The 26,009-nt window shown below is 38.6% G+C and overlaps 1 protein-coding gene across 1 annotated transcript; it reads right to left on the bottom strand.

The window, feature by feature from the left end:
- Positions 1-1,570: 1,570 nt before the first annotated feature.
- Positions 1,571-20,635, bottom strand: LOC139726201 (monocarboxylate transporter 4-like). Its single transcript, XM_071637270.1, has 5 exons — positions 20,440-20,635; positions 8,616-8,753; positions 6,139-6,390; positions 2,698-2,895; positions 1,571-1,680 (listed from the first exon to the last, which is right to left on the bottom strand). The coding sequence occupies exons 1-5, from the start codon at positions 20,633-20,635 to the stop codon at positions 1,571-1,573; spliced, it is 894 nt and encodes a 297-aa protein (XP_071493371.1).
- Between the last annotated feature and the right edge of the window lie 5,374 nt (positions 20,636-26,009).

Here is a 26,009-nt window from a genome sequence, read left to right as displayed (position 1 = left end):
ATACTTTACTACCTTAATACTTCCATCATCAAAACATGAACTAGTTTTATTTTCCATATCGTGAACTTGAGTTATCACTCAATTATTTGTTACTAGCTTTGGAAACATGATACATGTATTGTTATTTGGCATCATCAAATAATCTTCAAATGAATGATTCCTATGTATGCTACAAATTTTGCTGTTTTGTACCAATATCAAAGGGATGGTGTAGTATTGTTTGAGGTGAGAATTCAGCGTTTAAAGTTTTGCCAGATATATATAGAAATCACTTTATGAAATGTTAAGAAGTCTACAATTCTGAGAGGATTTCAAAGTTTAGAAAATCGGTTTTGTAATGGGTGAGATATGAAAAAACGAAAACAAAGCGATCCCAATAAAAGGCGCGCCCCACCTTTTATTAGGATTGCTTTGATTTAGATATCTCATGCATTTCAAAATCAATTTTCATCAAATCAACTTTGAAATCCTCTTTGAATTTTAAGCTCTTTTATATGTCATAAGATTTCTCTCAATATATAAAAAAAAAAAAATATTAAAAATAATGTTGGGAACCTCCAACCCTATCTCAACCGAACTCTACCATCCCTTGAAAAAAGAATCATGACATAAATTTGCAATTCCTTGATTGTTGGTGGCATTTCACTTTCAGAATGAATTACTTTGTGTTTATTACATTCATTCAAGATGTTTTTAATGATTTCTTCAAGCAGATTTTATATGTCTACATATATGTATATATATCTTATTTCATCAACTTTATGAGAGGAATATTTCTTCCTATAGCCTGTCGAATCTTCATGATTATGTAAGAACGATGTTTTTTTTTTCTTCCTTCAGAAACGGGTTAAGATTCAGGTTAAGATATTTTTAACATATAAATGATTTCTTTGTGACGAAGCTTAAATAGATCTTTTGGTTCATCATAGGTTTTTAATTCTATTCCTCGTGTATTTTTTTTTTGTTGTTGATGAAAACTTACTTCATACTTCTTTTGAACCTATTTAAAAGAAGTTTCTTAATTTTATTCCAAAAAAAATCCTGTGGTGAATTATTGATCTTCAATAATGACAATATCTTTTTATTAGATACATTCATAAACGTCTGATTTTTACATGATGGCTTAATTCCAACGTGACTTAAACGTAAGAACCTGAAAAAATGGCAAATGAACACTGATGTCAAATAGAAGAATACATGGCTGTGTAGTGTAGTGATATAATCTTTTGTAACTACGCTGATTAGCGGAGAAGCGGATGTTTGAATATTTTGTGCATAATAGGACAATCACTGGTTGCACGTAGAAACTTGGCAACAAATGCGTGGGTTTTTAAAAGAGTTATCCTTAGGATTTACGCTTGATTTAGGCATATTTAAAATGAGATGACATATGATAAAAAAGCAGGAATTTACGTCAATCTCATACAAAAGTTTCGCAAAGTCAGTTGGATCTTACTAATTTGGCATGGTGGGCGACATGCATCTATAACTTACAGAATAAATATTACAAACCCCAAATTTTTCATTACACCTACTATTACGGCTTTGCATATCGTCATGGTACCTTACTTTAATTCAACTTAAATCGTGAGAACAGGACTAGGAAGAAGACCAAGACCTCGCAACCGACGACCACCACGTAGGACGAGTTGAAACCACCGAACCTATCGGCTGCAAACCCTGTACGGTTTGAAAAAAAAGATGATAAATTAGAGGGCAATGTTGAAAGAACGACACAGCTTCCAATTTCATCTGCCCGTTAATAGATTATTTTCGATACACCAAATGTATGAGGTAATGGATTATAGAGCAGAGTTATTGCTGGAAGTGTGAAACAATTACTTTATAAAAGCGGCCATATCAAAATGAGTCAATGCATCAATCGTACACGTTTCCGCCAGATATTCCCTGCAAATTCCATCCATTATTATGTTCAACTGCCATGCCGCCAGGGAATTAGAATTCCATGTTCATGAAGAAATAATGGAGGTTTGTTTGTTGTATTGTCATCATCATATGCTGTTTAAGATAATAACTGTTAGTTAAGATGTATAGAGAACATATAGGAAGATGAAAAAGGAGATCATACAGAAGATGAATGGCAATCATTTGAGCAACGGCGAGCATATTACGCGGCAACGCCAATGCATACGGGTACGTTGTGTAAATTGGATTAGCTCAAGCTAGTATGTTTAATGAAATAGAGATAGATACGACAGGTAGATAGATAGATACGACGATAGATGCGACAGATACACTAAATACTGATACATTAAATTTTATTTCCATATTGCTCAACATTATTCTCTTTATGCGAGGGAAATGTTTCTTATTCATAATGCTGGTGAATTTTATGCAATCTTCCTATACTTAACTACAGTTGTATATGCACTCACATGGGCATTCACACCAGCATGTATACGGGTGTATAAGCGATGTATATGTGAATATGGGTGTATGTTTGTGATCATAATTGTGTGTGGTAAATTGCGTATAGATACTCTGTCAAAGAAAAGTGTTACATGCATATCGGCATTCCTGCGAATATGTATTTTCATCAGATCAACTTAGAATTCCTCAAAAACTCAAATTTTGAGCCTCAATCCAAACCAAAACTATACCATCCCTTGAAAACAAAGTGTGAAAATATCCTGCAATGTGAAGACAATGAGTAATAATGAATATTATGAATATTACCTGCAACGTAGGTGCCGACAAACCCCCCTACCCCAAACTGAAACTCCCCGAAGCCCAAAGCGACAAAGCGACAGTCAGGTGATGCCAGCTGACGGATCATGACGGCCGTCATCACTCCGCGACCGGCCATGGTGAAGGAAGACAAGATTGATGTTACGTAAATGGCAGCCGACCTAAAGATGAGGACGTCACAAAGTACTGTGAGAGCGTCAAGCAAGGTAAGAGACATGTGGATTTCATGAAGTCTGGAAGTTTTCTCCGTGAGGACTGCTATGACAATGCGACCGGTAATGTTCGCAACGGCAACGCAGACAGTTACCAGGATTGCAAAATAAATTGTCATACCACTTTCAACTGCACGAGGTAGAAGGAAGGCATGCCAGGCAACGGCGTAGCCAGGATTTCATCTTAGGGGGGGCGGTTAATCTGCGAGGGAGCGAAGCGACTGAGCCCGAGCGAGCGGAGCGAGCGAGGGGGGGAGGGTGTGGGAGGGGGGTTTCCCCCCTCCCACGGTAAGAACTTTTTGCATTTTGATGTTGTAAATGGTGCAATTTGATGCATGTTTTTGCGCGTTTTATCGACGTGAAACACTCCCACTTGTTTATGGTAGCAGTTTATTTTGATGTAGATTATTATTGAACAATTTGCCTATAAAATGGTATAATTTAGATACACTTCTTGTCTTAATTCTTTTCACTGAATATCATGAACGCGACGGAACCCGAGCGAGCGGAGCGAGCGAGGGGGTAGGGGAGGGTGTGGGAGGGGGTGTCCCCCCTCCCACGGGAAGAACTTTTTGCATTTTGATGTTGCAAATGGTGCAATTTGATGCATGTTTTTGCGCGTTTTATCGACGTGAAACAGTCCCACTTGTTTAAGGTATATAGCAGTATATTTTAGTGTAGACTATTATTGAAGAATTTGCCTATAAAATGGTGTAATTTAAACACACTTCTTGTATTAATTCTTTTCATTGAATATCATGAAGGCAACTGAACCCTCGCGAGCGGAGCGAGCGAGGGGGAGGGGAGGGTGTGGGAGGGGGTGTCCCCCTCCCACGGTAAGAACTTTTTGCATTTTGATGTTGTAAATGGTGCAATTTGATGCATGTTTTTTGCGCGTTTTATCGACGTGAAACAGTCCCACTTGTTTAAGGTAGCAGTATATTTTAGTGTAGATTATTATGGAACAATTTGCCTTTAAAATGGTGTAATCTAAATGCACTTCTTGTATTAATTCTTTTCACTGAATATCATGAACGCGACTGAACCCGAGCGAGCGGAGCGAGCGAGGGGGTATAGGGGAGGGTGTGGGAGGGGGGATGTCCCCCCTCCCACGGGAAGAACTTTTTGCATTTTGATGTTGCAAATGGTGCAATTTGATGCATGTTTTTACGCGTTTTATCGACGTGAAACAGTCCCACTTGTTTAAGGTACATAGCAGTATATTTTAGTGTAGATTATTATGGAAGAATTTGCCTATAAAATGGTGTAATTTAAACACACTTCTTGTATCATCTTTTCACTGAATATCATGAACGCGACTGAACCTGGGCGAGCGGAGCGAGCGAGGGGGGCGGGGAGGGTGTGGGAGGGGGGTGTCCCCCCTCCCACGGTAAGAACTTTTTGCATTTTGATATTGCAAATGGTGCATTTTGATGCATGTTTTTGCGCGTTTTATCGACGTGAAACAGTCCCACTTGTTTAAGGTAGCAGTACATTTTAGTGTAGATTATCATGGAACAATTTGCCTTTAAAATGGCGTAATCTAAATGCACTTCTTGTATTAATTCTTTTCACTGAATATCATGAACGCGACTGAACCCGAGCAAGTGGAGCTAGCGAGGGGGGAGGGGAGGGTGTGGGAGGGGGGTGTCCCCCTCCCACGGTGAGAACTTTTTGCATTTTGACGTTGCAAATGGTGCAATTTGATGCATGTTTTTGCGTGTTTTAACGAGTTGAAACAGTCCCACTTGTTTATGGTTGCAGTATATTTTAGTGTAGATTATTATTGAAGAATTTGCCTATAAAATGGTATAATTTAAATACACTAGTCTTCTTGTATTAATTCTTACACTGAATATCATGAACGCTGTCTGTTCAGCAATCAAGCAGAAAAAGCATACACACGAGGGTGTAGATAGGGGCATATACCCTGCCACACGAAGGTGATTTTGCGTTTTCAGACCTGAAATTCAGCGATCTGGTGCAAAGTTTTGGTGGAATACTTTTTCATCGAAGTGTTAAAATCACGGAATTTAGCTCTTATTCCGAAAGTGCACCATCTGTGTGTATGTATAAAGTCTAGTGAGGTAGAGCTTAGGGGAAGGGGGATTCCCCCTCCCGCACGCGGAGCTTTTGCGTTTTTAGAATTGAAATAAAGCGATCGGTATATAGCCACAGTCTACTTCTATGCATGGCGGGGGGGGGGGGGGGCGGGCAAGCAGGGAGAAGGCGTTGGCGAGTGTTATCTCCACCCTTCCCTTCCGATGGAGCTTTTGCCTTTGTAAGGTTGAAATTGAGATATCTATCGTATACGCATATTTGATGGAATCAACCTTTGGGAAATCACCAAAAAAAAAAAAAAAAAGAATGGGGGGGGGGCTGAGGGAGGAAAGGGTCGATTAAAAGGGGAAATTACCCTTATACATGAGGGAACCTTGAGTTTTCGGAATATAAGTGATAAGTCTTGTGCACTCAGAATTATTCATAATATTTTGTAAATCTAAAAAGTGTACTTAGCTAGGGAAAGAGGTACAGAGGGGGAGGGTTTGGGAGGGGGACACCCCTCCCAAGCACGAGAGATTTTGCATATTTTGAATTGAAATTCAACGATCTGGTGCACACTTTGAGTGAAATATTTAAAAAAAAATATCTTATTTGATGAAGGGTTGCAAAGGAGACCCGCTTCATGTGCATACAGTATACACGCATTTTTTTTTCCGCCTCCCAAATCCCCGGTCCAAATCTTAGGGGGGGCGACCGCCCCCATCGCCCCCCCCCCCCCCCTGGCTACGCCAGTGATGCCAGGCACCATGAGCCATGCCATATGATCCTACCGCCGCTAGAAATAAAGTCAATGATGGATTCTTGTAAAACTCTGAATTTCTTAGAGCGTTTGTGACCATTGCCCAAGTGCTTTCAGTCTGTCGGGGATTGCCGTTTCTCGGTTGAAGCTTGTTTGCACGAGAGCCTGATAAACTTCCTCGCCTTTCATCTGATGTGTAATCAGAGTGTTCACAAGGTATTACAGTTTCATCTGATGTGTGTGGATTTTGCATTGAAGAAGCTTTGTAGGAACCTTCAGATTTCCCGCAGTTTGATTTACACAGTGCGTCATCATTTGCAAATATTTCCTCTTTCTCATTGTTTGACTTCGAAACATCTCCAGACAGAGGAATTGTCTCCTCGTCTGTCCCATTCTCCTCCTTCGTTGCCTCACTTTGAGAGGATGCGGGCACCTTAGGACGAATCGCCGCGGTTAATGGTATGATATTCCCCATGAGTCCGCCCAGGATCAACATGGCGCCTCTCCAGCCGTAAACGTTCATCAAGAACTCTCCAAGTAGGGGAATAACGGACATTCCTACCGCGAAGCCCGTCGTTCCAATGCTGAGATAGAAGCCGAAGTGTGTTCCAGCCTGCTCGCTGAGTTCTAGTAGTACGCACATCACCATGAAGGAAAAGCCGACTCCTGGAAATAGGATTGAAAAAAAAAAAACAAAGCAAAAAAGAAAGCAAAGTTCCGTTGGTTATTGTATCATGTAGACCATAATTACGTTTGGGGTACATACAGACTAGAAAAATGAAATCATCGATTACACCAATATTGAGGGAGGTCACCAAATATTAAGAGGTTTACTGACGCACGAAGTCTGATGTATTAGGCTGGAAATCTAGGCCTCCCACGCCTAACAACCCTGCTGGAAAGAACACAGTGTCCAACAGTGTGTTCACAGTGTATTCACATAGTCGTCTAGGTGAGAAAGCTCGAATTTAAAGGTGTGAAGATGATTTCACGCTATGGTGTGGTTTTCACACAGTGTTCATATAGTAACACTTTGTTTCACACTGTGAATATATGACTCATATTGTGTTCACACTGTTAAAACACACTGTGGGACACTGTGTTATTTCCAGCAGGGAAATTGCCTCATAACTCCCTCCCACTCCCTCCCCATCCCAAATAACACACACACACACACACACACACACACACACATTCCAAAACATGGCTTTACGACGGCAACAAGTAACGCAGTTGTACAGTACCCTCTTGTTTTTTGTCTTTCTAAGATCATGATAGTCATAATATCATTATCTGGTATGCACCAGATAGCACGATTTGCAACTTTAAAGTGCTTTAAAAGCTCATTACTGTGGGAGGTGGAATCTCCTTCGACTCATCACCAGTCTTCTCAACATTTTTTTTTTTTTAAATTGGCTGTGGCAAGCTACGGCTGATTATCGTTGGTTCAGCCAAAATGACCGAAGAACCGAAAATCTGAGACACGATCTGGAAGAAATTACCCAGTCTCCATTTACGAAAGTAAAGGTGTACATTATGACATTTCTTCACAACATCCTGTAAGGTATTCAAGCCGAAGGATAAATAAAAACGTTAGTACTTAAGAGTGTACTCGTCAACAAACAAAACTTATCGTTGAAAATCATTGCGAAGCATTGCTATTAATGATTATGATTGTGTAATATCATCTACAAAGAGAAGTGATAATCTCTTCAATACATGCATTCATTAAAATTTATGAAATTCTTACGTCGAGTTGTTTCTATTGCAACTGCTAAACAAATTGCCCTACATCGACGTAAATAAGTGTAGGCCTACATCATATTCTCATCGATGTAGGGAAATTTGTCAATCGGTTGCAGTACATACATTTAGTTTTTCGTCTCCTAGAGAGGAACCGTGAAGAGGAACAATAAGGGCAAAAAATTGCTTTTTGTCATGTTAAGTGTATTTTGGGAGGTGTGAGACAATTCTCGGCCTGAATCATTTGCATTATCCGTTAGCTTTTTTAACGCTTAAAGTGTACCAATACCCTGAGTATTATGTTTGCCGTACTACTATTTTTTGTATAAAAAAAAATACTTGAGACATGCCCTCTGCAAAATATCAAAATCATTTGCCGCTCAGATTTTTATCTAGCTAGTGGGTTTCTGATGTATATTTTGAAGATGAAGACAAAAACGACTTGATATAGACTAGCCGATCACCCGATTCTTTCAATCGAGCTATCGCGCTATTATATATTTTTCCCCAAAATACGTCTTGAACGAACGATATCCTAGTGAAATGCAATGCGAGCGTGCAATCAGCTAATAGGGAGCTTTAGATTTTAGACGCGCGGACGTTCACAGGGAAAAAAAAAAATGTTCTGACCGTGTGCAGAAGCGTGCGTAAAATTGACCCGCGCTTCTGCGCACGCTCAGAACATGTTTTTTTTCCCTTTGAACGTCCGCGCGTCTAAAATCTAAAGCTCCCTAATATTACTGGTCGACATGAAATCTTGATATTATTCGTAAAATCTTACAGCTAGCACGCGCACACATCAGTACCGGCGCATACGACAAATTGGTACAGAGATATGACCTCATTTGTCGAAATATGTATACTTTCAGGAGCTTTCACAGGTGAATCATGGTTGTTGGCGTTATTTTGGTGTGTGGGTGTATTCTAGCTGTATACACAAATTTGATTTCCTGGGCAAGGACGTGGTATAGGTACACTTTAATTGCTCTAAATGTGCTAACTATCACTATTTTCAAAACGTGTTGCCACTATCCCAGCGAGCAAGTTTTATTTAGTTCAGCTTTACACTGAGACCAAGCGAAAAAAGAGAATAAAACTTAACTTTCATAATCACAGTCCCAGGCCCGTAAAGTATTTCCATAATTTACCTGAGAGCGCCAGGCAAGTGGCAAATTGCATGTAGTCGACGGCAAAGCTAGCCAAGATGAACCCGAGTGAAGATAGAAACGGTCCGCCAATGAGCATCATGCGGCGTAAGGAGGAAGGCAGGAAGCTGTAGAAATACCCTAGAAGAGGTGCTGGGGAATAACACATTGAAGCGGCGGATAGGTGCTAGCCAAGGAGGTTCAAGAGAATGGAGTCACAACTGTCTTATTTTATTTCCTTGGCTAGATGTTCGATGCCGCCGCTCAAAAATATTTTAAGCATAATGTGCCAAACTGGATCTGCTGCCGAGATAGGAAGACAATTGACTTGTGTTTCATTGCATAATCTCCAGCCACTTTCTACACGGAAGATACGTCTTTGTGATGGTAATTACTTTTCACTATCCCTTCTTATTAAAGGTATGTGATATAAAAGTCCAGACACGGGGATGCGCGAATAAAAATTGCTGAAATAAAAATGGAAATTACTCGACTGGGCATGCCCGGTCACTAATCTGATATATCTATCAATAAAGAATTATACTTGAAGTTTATTCCATATCAGTTTTATTTGCGGAAATTAAGTGGAAAAGTGATAAAACCGGCTTTCCAGGATAGTACAGTTGTAAACACTTTCTCATGATACAGCTCTAATTTAAACTTTTGCACAAATTTCTGGACGGGATTGACTTTGTTTTACATGCTTTATTATTAAGAGAGATTTCATTTCATTCAATAAATAGATAAGCAAAGAATAGCCAACATTAGCCTATATTAACGTTCAAAATGAATCTCCAGATTGCTCAGCAAGACGGCGGCATCGAACATCGATCATCAAAGGCACAAATGCTCCTGGGGAATATTTTGTACACGAATAGAAAACTGACAACTGTTTGAATAATTACAACCAGTGTACTAGCGAACAAGGGTGCCGGAAGCGGGGGCACTTGCCCCCCCCCCCCCCCCCCAAAAAAAAAAATAATAATAACAATAATATATATATATATATATATATATATTTTTTTTTTTTTTTTTTTTTGGGGGGGGGGGGGCAAAAACTCGTTTTGCCCCAAGTGCCCCCTGTAACAAATAATTAATCAATTATTTAAAGACCAAAATGAACAATAAAGGCACTTTTCTTGTCTAAAGGTTGTCAATTTCATAACTGAAAATGCAAAATTTTCACCCCGTTAATAATTCATTATTGATACATTATAATATCTAGACACAAATATTTACTTATGAGTAAATTTAGTGTATAGATACATGGTACCCTCGCGTCCTCGATTGTGCCCCCTCAAACATACCTTTAGAAAACCTTACATTTTCCCTTTCTTCTATGCTTTTTGGCAATATAAGCCTGAGAATAATTTTTATCGCTCAAACAATGCGATCACGTTTGAGCTTTTAATGAATACATTTCAGACGAATGGCAAAGTGAAAGTGGCTCGCTCGCTCTGCACGTACATATAGTAAAATGAACAGTTTTCATAAGTTATGATGATAGTCCTTCGAAGTGATTTTTGTTTTACTACGTTTAATTCCCTAGAAATTTAAATTAAAATGTCCCACACCCTCGGTCGCTTCACTCCCTCGCCGAGGATCTCACACCGTCACAAAATGTACCCCCGTATGTTATAACCGTAGTCCTTCACACTAATTTTTTTTTTCGCCATGTTTAATTCGTTAGAAATTTGCTTTTAAATGCTCAATAAACGCGACTTTTGTACCCTCCCCTAGCTCGGTCACTTCGCTCCCTCGCCGAGGATCTCACACCGTCACATAAATGTACCCCCCGTATGTTATAATCATAATCCTTCGCACTATTTTTTTTCACTATGTTTAATTTCCTAGAAATTTGCTTTCAAATGCTCTCTAAACGCGACTTTTGTACTCTGTTTTTACAAAAAGTCCTTACCGTGGGACGGGGTATCCCCCCTCCCACACCCTCCCCCAGCTCGGTCACTTCGCTCCCTCGCCGAGGATCTCACACCGTCACATAAATGTACCCCCCGTATGTTATAATCATAATCCTTCGCACTAATATTTTCACTATGTTTAATTTCCTAGAAATTTGCTTTCAAATCCTCTATAAACGCGACTTTTGTACTCTGTTTTTACAAAAAGTCCTTACCGTGGGACGGGGGTATCCCCCCTCCCACACCCTCCCCCAGCTCGGTCACTTCGCTCCCTCGCCGAGGATCTCACACCGTCACATAAATGTACCCCCCGTATGTTATAATCATAATCCTTCGCACTATTTTTTTCACTATGTTTAATTTCCTAGAAATTTGCTTTCAAATGCTCTCTAAACGCGACTTTTGTACTCTGTTTTTACAAAAAGTCCTTACCGTGGGACGGGGGTATCCTCCCTCCCACACCCTCCCCCCGCTCGGTCACTTCGCTCCCTCGCCGAGGACCTTACACAGTCACATAAATCGTCGGTGTTTTCACGAACCGACGCTATTTCGATTTTGGTCAAAATCTTCAAAATCGAGATATTGGTACCAAATGAAAGTGCTTTCAAAACTCTACCAAATCCCCAAATTTTAGATCACAAAATTAATTAGTCTTAATTTTATCAAAGAAAGAAAAAAACGACGGTACTCGAAATATCGAGAAATTGAGAAAAAGGGGTTTCACGAACCGACGCAGGAAAGATACGCCGGTTCGTGAAACCCGAATTGCTAGGGTGAAGAGCAATGCGGGTTTTACGAACCGTCGCAGTTACATTATTTTGAGCTTTGTTCAACTTACTGGCCTAGAATTAGGTTTTGGCCCTAATCCAGATCTCAGAGTGAGAACCAAACCTTCTGAAAGATGAATGACGACCTAAGCCAGCCCACTGTCCACGAGTGAAGTGAATGGTAAGCTATAATCCTATTAAAATCATGCTCAAAATAACAGTTTCAGTTGGACTACCATAACCATTAATTGCGGTAGAGTGTAGTCCCATGTATTCAATCGCGTGATGCTTATGAAGCCTAGTCTGTAAACGCCATCCAATTTCAAATTAGATCCCAAATCATATTATTTATAGTTTCTTTTCAACTTATGTCGTTACTTCTGAGACTACTGAGTACTGTAGTCGTAACGTCTGTGTGCAAGACATGCAAGATGTCGAAGTCTCGAAGACACTCATGGCTATGCCTTGACTTGAGTTGAAAATGAAATCATGAGATTGACTAAGTAGGCCTACTAAACTAAACAAAAAGTAAAAAGTCTAAAAGTAAAACTCAAAGGAAGAGTAAAGAATAAAGTTAGACATGTTAGACTTTAACTTTCAAGTTTAACTATTAAGTCTAAGTTAAGACTTTACTTGTAATACCAGTTACTAAAACTAAGATCAGCTGAAGTCTAAGACCAAGTCAAATTAACACAGAGTCTATAGTCTAGCTCTAGATCTACATCTAGACTAGTGGTAATAGTAGGTAGAGTCCACCCATTTTTTCCCCCAATTTTTACTGGTCCATTCCTGAAAAAGTTACTGGTCAGTGTCCAACAGTGATTTTTCCTGGTCAGGGACCGTCGGACCAGTGCCAGTTTGCAGTGTGCAGCGTTGGTGTAGATGTCATCTATGACAGTATGTGGTCTAGTGATACTACCTAAACACTACGAGTAGTTTACAGGTTAGGTGGCTTTCCTGTACAGTGCAGTGTTAGTATACTTGTGAATTCAGCCCTAGTACCGTACTGTGTGTAGATATGTGACATTATGTCTAACGTTAGTTCGAGTGGAGTACCTTTGAAGCACAGCGGTGGGGCTTTTTTTCCCTAAAACTTGTGAATGCGGCCCAACCAAATGGCGTTTACATATTTACGCGTGATTGATAGTGATACAGTAGCGCTGTCGATTTCCACAGCAGCCATACATAATCTTTTGTCCTTTCTTCTTTCCTTTTTTCCCTTTGTTCTTTCACCCTTTTTATTCTTGGAATCGAAGGACTTCTAAGAAATGTCCCTCGACTGATTTAACCAGGACTCTTGAGTCCTAGTAAACCTAACCTAACCGAGCAACCGTTAACGTTTGTTAGGCCTAACATAACAGTAACACTGACTTAGCCCTGTATTGACTTTGTCTTTGGCCGACTTACTGAGATGGCGAGTCTAACTCTTTAACGTTAGTCTAAACGTAGTCGTTAGATCTGTCAGTGTCAGTGTCACCGGTTATTGTATAATGGTGCCATCTCTAACGTACGTTAACAAGTTGATGTTAGTTATCTATGTCAACTTACTGATTCAGTAATAGTGGTACTGTCATCCTGTTGGATATCGCCACAATATCATCCGTGACGTGTTAATTTCGTGTCACAAAGACAAAAGTTGCCAAGATCTAATAGTATTAGATGTCTAGATCTAGATGTAGTCTAGATCTATAATATAAGTTCTGTGTGCCACTGGTAACTTAAAAGTGAAAGGTCTAGACCTCACTTAGTCTATAATTAGACCAGACATTCATGAGGCAAAGGCCTATTTAGTAGATCTATTCTTATTCTATTTTAACGTCAATTCCTACTAACTCGCCACGTGTTATTCCTCAGGCCAAGGACTTCCGGGTTAGTGATATTTTTTTTTTTCATAAATACCAAACAGCAGACGTGTTTCATTTGCATTCTTGCACAGACTTCATGAAAATATGTGCAGTATCAAAGAAATATGATGCACATGACAATGCCAGTGTTTTATAGGTGAATGGTTAATACCTTTAAAAGCTGAATGATAATGTAGAGTCTAGGTCTAATTAAGATGTTACAGTCTCTGATAAGAAACAGGTTTGATTGTCATAGACTGTTTCCCAAATGCAAGTACATGTAGTTATATTCAGCTATTTCAATGCAATGCCGTGTTTACAAATACATGTAGATTTATATTCATGTGAATGATAATTCAATTTCTACATGAGACTTACTAAGTGCTAAACATAATATCTTGCATCAGTAAAATGTGTAAATGACGAGACAATTTGAATATGCATCAAATACGAACAGCAGCATTTTTTGACATTCTTTGATCCTGCATAGGCCTACCATTTTGTTTTATGTTTAATATAAATAGAGCAAAATAATTTCAACTTCAGTTTTGTTGGCTGATTTTTTTTTTCTTCTCAAAATTAAAGTTGTATCTTGTACCATGATGTTTGATTTTAATCAAAAGTTCTTAATTTCTTTCTTTTCTTTCAGATGACTGGTGCCATGTAGTAGCAAAGAACTGGACTGTCTCAGAAAAGAAAAGGAAAAGTACAGGGTCGTGAACATCACCAACGGATGTGAATACAATGGTAATGTAGAGTCTAGGTCTAATTAAGATGTTAAAGTCTCTGATAATAAACAAGTTTGATTGTCGTAGACTGTTTCCCAAATGCAGTTAGTAATATTCAGCTTTTTCAAAGCAATGCCTTGTTTACAAGGACATGTAGATTTATTCATGTGAATAATAATTTAAATTCTACATGAGACTTACTAAGTGCTAGACATAAGATCTTGCATCATTAAAATATGTAAAAGGCGAGACAATTTGAATATGCATCAAAGACGAACAGCAGTATTTTTTTGACATTCTTTGATCCTGTATACCGTTTTGTTTTATGTTTAATATAAATAGAGCAAAATAACTTCAACTACAGTTTAGTTGGCTGATTTCTTTTTCTCAAAATGACAGTTGTATCTTGTATCATGATGTTTGATTTTAATCGAAAGTTCTTAATTTCTGTCTTTTCTTTCAGATGACTGATGCCATGCAGTAGCGAAGAGCTGGACTGTTTCAGAGAAGAAGAAAAAAGTACAGCATCGTGCTGATCATCAAGGAATGTGAATACAATGGCTTAGGAAAGAAGACAATCTACAGATAGGATAGAAGGGAGAAATTGGGATGAAGGGCGACAACATAAGGACGGTATATCTATAGTGAAATGTGATTGTAAAGTGGAAACATGAAAGGAGATCCTAAGATTGAAGGTGAAAACAATGCATTCCATTCTGTGATGTCGTAATTACAATTTTGCTACACTTTAATAACACTACAGAGAGACATTTATATCAAGGAAAGCTTCATGTGGATATGGAATGTTAGATTTTTTTAAGTGTTCATTGGTATGTATTTCATGATAATAAATCTTGAAGGTTTTGTGTGGTAATCATAACCTTGTGATAAATCTTGATAGATTTCTAAGTGCACATTGGCAATATTTAGATGATGCTGTAATCAGATTAAGTTCTATTCTCCTTTATTCTTTTATTTATTATTTTGTTGTCTTCAACCCACTTTGAATGTGTCACGTATGATTCTTATAAACATGGGAACATGCACTCCATGTAACTGATAGGACTTATAACAAATTGACATAATTATTCAACCATCACTAGACAGTTCTGTTATAAGATGTTCTTTATTTAACTAAAATTGTAAATTATGATACGTGTATGTTCCCATGCAAACTCACAACAAAATACAGAAATATGATTTCTTTTAATAATAAATCATTATGTCTCTAAATTTACAATTAAAGAAAGTGATTGCAATAAGGATGTCAAACATTGTATATCAAAATAATAGATTATTCATTTGTCTCCATCCGTAGTAACGCACGCAACTGCAGTGTGCAGTTTGTAGGCTGCTGTGAAAAAAAAAAAATCACAGGCAGCCCAAGCAGGATTCGAACCCACGACCTCTGGATTACTAGACCAGCGTCATAACCACTAGACCACCGAAGTGCCCTGGCGCTACCTTTACACATGAATAATTAAGTATAGAAGGGCTTGGGGGCGCTTCGAAATTTACTGCTCTTATTAAATATGTACATGTCATTTGCAACTCAACTAAAGATGATTAAACACACTGAAATTCTTACTTTAAATGATATTCATAATCTGTTTTTTTTTTTCTTTAATAGCTTGGGATGTACACTTTATACACTGTATCGGTCTGCATTTTGCCACAATATGGAATTCTTTACTTCGAGACGTTTGTTTTTAACAAACAAAAAATTAAGAGTCCTTTAAAGGTGCTGTAAAACAGCGGTGATTGTTTGTTTGTTTGTTTTTTGGTGGGGGGGGGGAGGGGAGTCAAATTAGCCTTGGCACCTCTCCGCCGTCTTTTTTTTTTCCTTTAGCTGCATTTTTTTTTAGTCATCACATGAAAATTCGTCTGCATCCACCCCGTAGTTTTGCTGATGACCTTTCTTTTTTATTATTTTAGCCACACACAATTTTGGCCGAATTTCCCCACCCCTCTGGTGAATTTGCCAGTACATGTACTAAAACACATTCTCAGAATGTGTTTATACATGACAAACGTAGTACTGGTGGATCAAGGATTCACAGGGAGGGGGGGGGGGGTCGGCCAAAATTTCTCTTTTCTCATATGTAACAAGCCTACGGGGCGAAAGGCTGATATTATGGGCTTTCTACACACATTTTTAGATGCTAATTATTGGTTAACATGAGCACGATCATTTATGTTGTGATTAATTTGTTTCCTTATATATGTATGACTTCTATTAGAGACTTAATTGGCTTGGCACTCCTTACATCGACCTATTTTAGACACCCATTTCCTTCTCTCTCTCGTGCTTTTTCTCTACTGTCCTGTGAATAGTGTAACTACATGTACATGCAGTACCTCTTCTCTTTTGTATGATATACATCAAGTTTTTATCTGAGCATATGGGTGTTGCAGCACTCTCAAGCTTCATGCATACGCAGCAACATCTTTTTGTGTTCATATACATAGTTATGCTTGATATATTGATTTGAGAATGTTATTCTTTCTCTTGTATATGTTCTGTCCGCACTCTATAGATGTAAATGTACGATGTAAGATTTGGTGTGCATGTTCGAACTGTGTTCCTCTTTTTGTGAACACACAAGAACTGACATAATAATGAACTTGAATTACACATATTCTTGAATCTTGATTCCATCTCCATTTGCCATTAGATATGTATTGATTTATGGAGCTCTTCCATAATTGTTATCCTTCCCATTGTCATTACTCATCTCTGAATAATTCAAATTTGATATTTTATTGAGGACCTATGTTTCTTCGATTACATAATGTACCTCTTCAATATATTGCTGCAAAAGACATAATTAAACATGACCATTATTAAATATTCAAAATGAAGCTTGAAATTCTGATAGTGTTGATATTTATGTATTTTTAGGAGTTTATCAGTTTCGAAGAGTGCATGCAGGATGAGTTTTATGTTTTTATATGATCAGGTGCAGCTATCATAGAATCTGTTGAGCAGGAAAGAGAAAGATGGAAAATGAGGAATTATGAGTGAATTCGCATGCGAGCCAAATGACAATAATGACACTGATAAAAATTGTGACAAAGTAAATGTCACAAATATGTGGAATAATAAGAAATAAAGAAATTAATAGATTATTTCAGAGAAAGAAATAACAGAGTGCATGCATGAGTATGAAAGATGAGTAAATACAAGTAATTATTACTGACTGGCACGTCTTTTTCCCAAGATTTAGCGGTATCCTTCATCTTAGAACAAACATTCATAATTATTATGAAAGAAGTGAACTGAATTTGAATTAAAAATAATGTGAAAAAAAAAAGTAAGTAAAAAAAGTTAAAAAAAACAGTAAAAAGTAAAAAAATATGAAACACAGTATACCGAGTACATGTATTACCAAATGATAGATGTCCACGTGCCAAAGTGTTAAATAATATATCCACAAAAGGGGGGGGGGGGCAAAGATATCTTTGGAACGATCAACCACAGCCATAATAACAATACATGCGTGTACTAAATGAAGATGAAAACAATAACACTCTTTTTAGAACAATTAAGAGAAACTGGCTTGTATTATCATCTTAATTATCACTAAATGTATTGTAATCATCACAACAATCATTACATGACAATTAATATCAATTAATAAGGTTATTGTTGATAAGCAGGTATAGCCCCAATAGTATTTGTATGTAAACACATACGAAAATGAAATAGCGACGGTTCGTAAATACACGCGTATTGCACGTTACCTATTGTACAGGCCCTACAGCGCGGGTCTCACGAACCGGCGTAATACAACTTACGTCGGTTCGTGAGACCCGCGCTTAAGTACATAGCCTATGGTGCGCGCAAGAAACGATGGATTTACGAACCGACGCAGTGAGTTTGAAGACAGAAATCTCGTAGATTTTTTGAATTCACACTAAAATTACACTATGGATATGAAGAACAACTTCCACTCTCATCACCCTGTCAAAATTTTCACACACAAGTCAGGAAAAGTCATTGATAACGTTGTCTAAAACTTGTGAGATCTTTAAACGCGATTTTCTCAGAACTGCATTTTCGCTCAAAAACGAAATAGCGTCGGTTCGTGAAAACGCCGACGAAATGTACCCCCCCCCCCGTATGTTATTATAGTCCTTCGCACTAAAAGTTTTCCACTATGTGTAATTTTATAGAGATTTGCTTTGTTTTTTACTCTGTTTTTACAAAAATTTCCTACCGTGGTACCCCTGCTCGGTCGCTTCGCTCCCTCGCCGAGGATTTCACACCGTCACATAATGTGCCCGCGTCGAGATTTTGCCCCCCCCCAAAAAAAAAACAACAAAAAACAAAAAACAAAAACAAAACAAAAACAAACACAAACAAACAAACTAACGTGTTCCGGCGCGCTTGCTAGCGAAGTTATGCATGTGAAGTTTTCTTTTTCGAAATTTTCTCCAATACAGTTTTTTTTAAACAGTTGACACAATTTTATGCAAATGAGTGAGCTGATGATGTCATCACCTAACAATTTTCCATTGTTTTTTTTTTTACAAATATCGACCTTTTTTCTATTGCTAATGAAATGTAGAACAGAGTTTATTCCTGACTGAATAACTTTAGAATAATGTTCAGACAGATGTATTAGGATTTGAGATTGGGGCGTAACCGCTTTTTAACAAAAAAGCAAAGCAAAACGAAGCAAAAGAAATCTAAAAAATTCAGAATTTAGTGAAGAAATTATATAGCAACACAAATGTGACGCATATTTTAATCAAATATTCGAGATCTGATTTGTGAAACTGAATAGCGAAACTGCGCACTACATGATGCACCACGTAGTACCCTGGGGTACCGCGCTGTATGGGGCTACCTCGTGTTCCTACACACGTACCATCACGGAGGTCAATACCTCGCAGTCGGCGTTAATAATCCCAATGCCAAATTTCGCCCTGTTCATTGGCGGATCCAGGTAGGGCGCATCGGGCGCCCCCTTTTTTCTAAAACAAAAAAAAAATAATAAAAAGACGTAATTGGAGGTGGGGGACAGTGGGCCAAAACCCCTTGAATTTTGTAAAGCCCCAACCCCCTTAAGTATTTCCTGGATCCGCCCCTGCTGCTATTAAAGGGAAAATACAATCCAAATATAACTCTGCCGGATAAGACATATAAGAAAGAGAAAAATATTACGAGTTCAACGGTTTAATTTTGATTGAAATCGGATGAAAAATATGGAAGTTATGACATTATACCATATAGTTTGTACATAAAATTTCGAAATTTCCAGTTTTTCATTCAAACTCAATTATGCCCGAGGCTCAAATCTTCGTATATCTAAACGATCACTATTCTGAAGTTATTCAACCAGGAATAACATCAAGTTTCAGACGTCAATGAGAGAAACATTGAATGTTCGTCGTTTGTTTGTTTGTTTGTTTGTTTTTTTGTACACGATCAAAGGAAAATTGTGAGGGTATGACGTAGTTAGCTCAGTCATTTGCATATTCATATCCACTTCAAAATGTCAAAACTTACTTATTTTTCATCCGATTTCAGTCAAATTTTTACCGTTGAACTCCTTAGATTTTACTCTTTTTTATCAGACTAACTTTGTATATTTGGACTGGATTTCCCCTTTAAGTTTTTTGACCTTAATTACATTAATAACTAGAAAAGCACTCTGAGAGCGCAGACCTCCGTCAAGCATGTACTTGTTCTTCCATAGAGATCAGTGATTTCCACCCATACGTATTCTTGCTGAAAAAAATCGCCCGATTTCCCAATACAGAGGCCTTTGTTACGTCATAAACCCTCAGTTTCGCGGCGCGCCTCGCCCTAGCAGAAACTAGTTTAGTGCGCGTATAAAAACATCAAAATGCGCAGCTTGAACTCCCAAGTTCATTGACCATACTTGCCAAAATATCGAAAATCCTTCATAAAATGCATAAAAATTTCCATATCACTACCAAAATGTAATCATCTGTTCCATGTGTCACTCTCAACCTTTCCTGCAAGTTTCATCAAAATCCGTGCGCAACTTTTTGAGTTATTTTGCACACGGACAAACAAACAAACAAACAATTAAACAAATGGTAATGAAAACGCATTGACCTCCTCCCTTGGCGGTGGTAACTAGAGAAGCACTCTGACAACGCAGATCTCCGCAAAGCAGCTCATTTCCATTACTATCTCCCGCTACGTCCTTGAAAATCAGGAAATAATTGCTCGCCAACTTCGTTATTTTCAGAAAAAAAAATCTCCTTGCATGGTAAGTCTGATGAGCGCTGATGTTATGATGCTGCTCTCCACTGTTAAGTTCATTGTTACAAGGTTTTGTACCATGCAGTACTAGAATTATTTTCATCTTTTTTTTTAACCCAGGGTACAGCGCCAGAAATTAAATAGATAAATAATTCAACAAAATGACGGATTTCTATTTGGTACCCCGCGTGTCAGATCCTGTCATAATGTCATCTTCACTTCCATCAAAGGTTTATCGTTTAATTACAAATTGTTGCTGTTAATTGCTCATATCTGCAAAAATAGCAATCTAAACTGATTGGAATATCCCTTTAATGACATGCTTTACCTGGACAGGAAATACAGGCAGAAAATACACCCAGCGCCACCCCGATGCCTGTAGCAGACTCGCCCAAACTAGCTTGAATGCCGGAAAGGAAAACTCCGACACTTTTGATAACGCCCATCCGAAAAGCCGTTCGAGCGAATATCACGGTGACGAGGAGTACCAGCCTACAGCTGCTTCCGGTCTCGCAGGACGACATTCTGAAGGTCAACTGGGTATCCTTTGAACTATAAACACTGTCATGTTAGCTCCACAATTCCGTTAACGAAGTCGTTATCGTGTTTTCCATCAATACCGACCGTGGCGATCAACGGAGTCAATAGCTGAAAAAGGTAAGAAATGGCCCTCAGATCACTCATGGGCAGGAATAGGCTTATCCTTTCAGCCCTAATGCCCACGGTCCGAAAACTGAAGTCATAGGGTATGCAATAATGGTTGAGTGGGTTTTAATTCTGGAGAGGTGATTAGAACTTGGTCATAAGAAAGGATAACTATACACAGCCCTGTCGCTGTACACTATACACAGCCCTGTCGCTCTACCCAAGTGTAAGTCGACAGGGCTGTACGTAACCCCGGCGCGGGGCGCTGTAACATAGTAACAGCGCCGCGAAGCAACCCATGCAATTTTAGGAAACACTCAAGTGCACTGCGATACGTAAACAACTCACCGCTCAAAACCAGGGATGCCAAGTTCAAAAAATCTTTATGAGTGAGATTGTCTTGACTCGGCATCTCGGCGAGCGAATGTGAGCGCGAGCGAGGGTGTGGGAGGGTTTTTTACCCCCTGTGGCCTCCCACGGTAGTGAGCTTTTTCAATTCTTGGCCCTAAATGGTGCAATCAGGTGCATACTATTAAGTGAAAAAAATATTATTTTTCACTTATTTTGAAAGACAAAAGGAAAATATACCTTCAATTGCATCTATCACTTCAATCTTTTGAGCTATGCTCATTATTATAGGCCCAAGTTACAAACTTCGCCCGATGCGTGAGAAAAATGGGTGCCAAGCGTGAGATCGTGAGACGGCCCCTAAATGCTTGAGTCTCACGCAGAATGCGTGAGACTTGGTAGCTCTGCAAAACGGCACTTGGATTCGCAAGGAAAAGCCACATGTTGTAATACCATATTGTTGGATATTAGAGGCGACTATGTATTTCTCACCATTACCTCTGAAAACAAGATAAATAGTCACCTTTGAGACCGTCTGCGGGATCCCAAATCGAGATACTGTCCGTTCACCATTTTGAACGTGTCACGTAAATAAACTGATCTGCGCATGCGCAAATGAATATTCATATTTTACGTCATCTGCCATATATGTACAATGTTGCTCGTATTTGGTTCTCGGTCTGATAAAGTACACCTGTTCCTACCAATACCATAGCTATCATGGAGTTCAAAGATGCTCCGAGGGAAGTAGAGGAGGAGGCAAGAAGAATTAAGTTCAGAGTGGAGCAAATAGAAATTATTGAGAACGCAGTGAGACAGAATGACACCTTCATAATGTTGCCAACTGGGTTTGGCAAGAGTGCTTGCTTTGGTTTTCATCACCAAATCTTGGATAAAGCAGGGCTGCACACTAACCCATTTCTTTCTGCCGGTCCGGCCTGTCTCTGTCGGACCAGTAAATACCCATTTTCCCCCCATTTTTGTACTGGTCGGAACAAAAAATTTACTGGTCAACAACAACTTGAAAAAGCATTAAATGGCTTGCAAATTTATATTCATGTTTTTGTCGACACTAATATTACCCCCCCCCCCCCAAAAAAAAGTACATTTGACAAATAAATATTTTGTAAACTCAAGTGCCTTGTTTATGGATCATTACATTGAGAAGGAACAAAAAGGAATCATTTGTGAATGGATTTGTTGATACGAAAAGGAAGTAAAAAAAAAAGAAGGGACTGGAATGCGGTTTTCAACTTTCCTCCGAAAATTTCTTCCCGTATGCGTAAGTATCCGTTCTTAAAAGTACACTGCAGGGTCGAATTTGTGATGCTTTGTACTCCTATCTCTTCTTCGTGTATAGAACAATTTTAAAAGAACTGAATGTTTGTGAATTAAAGTGTTAAATGATTATGAACAAAATCAGATTGTATCAAATGCGTTTGTGACTTTTTGTAAACATCGGCGCACGTAGAGTAACACGCGTTACTTAAGTTGCTGCGCTTTTCACACTTTTGGTGCTCAGCTGGATTGTGATGATTATATGAATTATTTTAGCTGTATAGTATTTTCTGATGCACGTGCCAGAAGGGGTTCTTTACTTTTCTCCCGATAATCTTTTCGCATTTATGCATGCGCTCGTGAAAGGTATATACGGCAGCATACTTCGGATGTAATCTTTTGTGATGAACACATCAGAATGGTTGAAAATGCGCCCTTTATTTTTCTCCCGATAATCTTTTCGCATTTCGTAAATGCGTCCTCTCGGACTAGAAGATATATGATACGGTCGAATTCATGATTGTTTTTGCACCTCTTGTTTCCTCAAACTTCAACGGGATTGTGATGATTTCATTAATTATTTCGGCTGTAATCGTTTATGATGCACGCGCCAAAAGGGGTATAAAATGTGTCTTCTTTTTCTCCCGAATATCTATTGTGCTTGCGGTATGCGTTTTTGAAAGATACACAGCATGCAGGGCCGAATTCACGATCCTTTTTGCGCCTATTGTTTCCTCAAATTTCAATGGGATTGCGATGATTTCAAGGATTATTATTTGGCTATAATCTAATGATGCACGTGCCAAGAGGGGTTGAAAATATGTTCTATATTTTGTCCCGATAAAATCTTCGAACTTCGTAAATGCGTTCATAAAAGATCATAATACGGCCGAATTCATGATCCTTTTTGCGCCTATTTTTAACTCAATTTAATATCAGCGGGATTGTGACGATTTCATGAATTCCTACGACTGTAATCTCTTACGATGAACACACACCAAAAGGGGTTGAAAATGTGTCCTTTTATACTTTTTCCCGATAATCTCTCCGCATTTCGTAAATGCGCGTCCTCTCGGATTAGAAGATATTCACGGAAGAATTCATGATTCTTTTTGCGCCTATATTGTCTCCTCAAACTTTAACGGCATCTCGGTGATTTAATGAATTATTTCGGCTCTAATCTTTTGTGATGCACGCACCAGAAGGGTTGAAAATACGTTCCTTATTTTTCTCCCGAATATCTCTTCGGAATTATTTATGCGTTTTTTGAAATGTACACAGCATTCAGGGCCGAATTCGAGATCCAATTCTTGCGCCTATCGTTTCCTCAAATTTCAACGGGATTGCGATGATTTGATATTCGGCTGTAATCTTTATGATGCACGCACCAGAAGGGGTTGAAAATGTGTCCTTTATTTTTCCCCTAATAATCTCTTCGCACTCTTCGAATATCAAGATCTTTTTTTTTGCGCCTATTTCCATACCTCTAATATCAGCAGGATTGCGATGATTTCGTGATTTCTTTTGGCTGTAATCTGATGTGATGCACGCACAAGAAGGACTGAAAGTAGTTTTTTCCCGATAATCTCTTCGCATTTGTGCATGCGTTTTTGATAACCAACACGGCATGCAGGACCGAATTCAAGATCATTTTTGTGCCTGTTGTTTCCTCAAATTTCAACGGGACTGCGATGATTCTATGAATTATTTTTTTCTCGTCACATTTTGTACATGCGTTCTTGAAAGGTACACAACAGGACCGATTTCGTTATCCTTTTTGTGCCTATCTTCATTATGAGATCATTCTGAAGGAATGAAATGAAAATAAACGCAATCAGATCTTTACTGCTGTACATTTTTTAATTTTTCTAAAATCTGCACGAGTAAACTACGCTGTAGTTCTAACATGTCATCTGCCACGCTGCTGCAAAGCCGGGATTGGATCATGGGTTAAAAAAGGCATGAGTGAAATGACCACAGAAGTGCGTGCGCCTCTATTCATACCTTACTATAACATTATCCCCTCGATATACCTGCCACTTTACAAGTATGTTTTGGTGTTAGACCAACCTTAGACCAAAGTTGTATCAACCACCCCACAATGACGTTATCTCAATGTTAGACCAACGTTGTACCAACCACTTTTCCACAGTGTTCTGACATTATCTCAACGTTAAAGCAATATTGTACCAACCACTTTTCTACCATGCTATAACCTATCCCAACGTTATACCTACCACTTTTTAAAAGTGTTTTGATGTTATCCCACCGATAGACCAACCTTATACCAACCATTTTTCACCATATAATAACGTAATCTCAACTTCCAACCAACGTCATAAAAATTCCCCTCCGACCTTATTATGACGTTGTCCGAACGCTGGACCAACAGTTTATAATTCACTTTTCACCGTTGTGCCAACGATATACCAACGTTGGTTCAACGTCATCCTTTTACTGTTGAGCCAACGTTGGTGCGATGACCAAAAAAGTTTTTTAGGCCAATGTTAGTAGAGCAGATAAAACGAAAAATTGTGCAAAATTTGACTAAAGCATGAAACTTTCACCAGTGCTAGTACATGTTATATGATTCATTCTAAGATCGGGAGGTAAGTCTGAATTGACCTCTGATGACCTTCAAAGGTCAATGACCTCAAACTTCAGAAAATTAACATTTTGCGTCATTGATTCATGTTAAACATGGTAATGATGTACTAAAAACTCATTTTTGTTACAGTGGTATTGTCTTCATGTTCCGCAGAGCCCTGACAGGTTTCTGCCTTTGACGTCTGATGACCTCCAGAGGTCAATGACCTCAAAATATCAGAATATTGATATTTGGTGCAATTGGTTGATGATAACATGATAACGATGTCCTAAAAATTCATTTGTGTTACAACTGAAACGTTATCCTATTCCTCAGATCAAAGGATGTTATTTACATGTCTCTGCCTTTGACCTCTGAGGACTGTGACAGGTCAATGACCTCAAAATATCAGAATATTGATATTTGATGTATATTCATTGGTTTACTGTATACCTGGTGTGCAATCATGCATTATGCTATTAGCATTTATGCTATAATAGAAGTGTCTTCTCATTCCACAGAACATTGGTCATTACCCCGTGTATATCCAACTTTGACCTCTAAGGACAATGTGAGGTCAGACTTTTAGAATATCAAAATTTGTGCAGGATTACATAATTGATGTTTGGCTTCATTGGTTTAATCCTAAATGTTTAATTATGTACAAAATCACGCCTTGACGTTATGATCAAAGTATTTTATGCGTATTCCGCAGAGCATTGGTTCATAGTAACAGGTCTCAGTAATGTGAGCGGTCAATTACTTCAGAAATGAAGCTTACGTGCCTTCAGTGATGGCTAGTGACCTCAAATATAATATTTATGTTTGGGTTAGTTATGCAGACTAGCTTGCCGTTTTTGTACGCGTAGATATGGAAGGTGGGGAGAGGGGCACTGTGTTTTGGGGGTGATGCTTAAAGGACAAGTTCACCTTCATAAACATAAGGATTGAGAAAATGCAACAATATTAGTAGAACACATCAGTGAAAGTTTGAGGAAAATTGGACATTCGATGCAAAAGTTATGAATTTTTTTAAATTT

Source organism: Diadema antillarum, unplaced genomic scaffold, assembly GCF_040938485.1.
Source record: "Diadema antillarum isolate AM-2024a unplaced genomic scaffold, OU_Dant_1.0 seq00000081_RagTag, whole genome shotgun sequence".
NCBI classification, from domain to species: domain Eukaryota; kingdom Metazoa; phylum Echinodermata; class Echinoidea; order Diadematoida; family Diadematidae; genus Diadema; species Diadema antillarum.
This window is presented reverse-complemented; position numbering and strand designations above follow the sequence as displayed.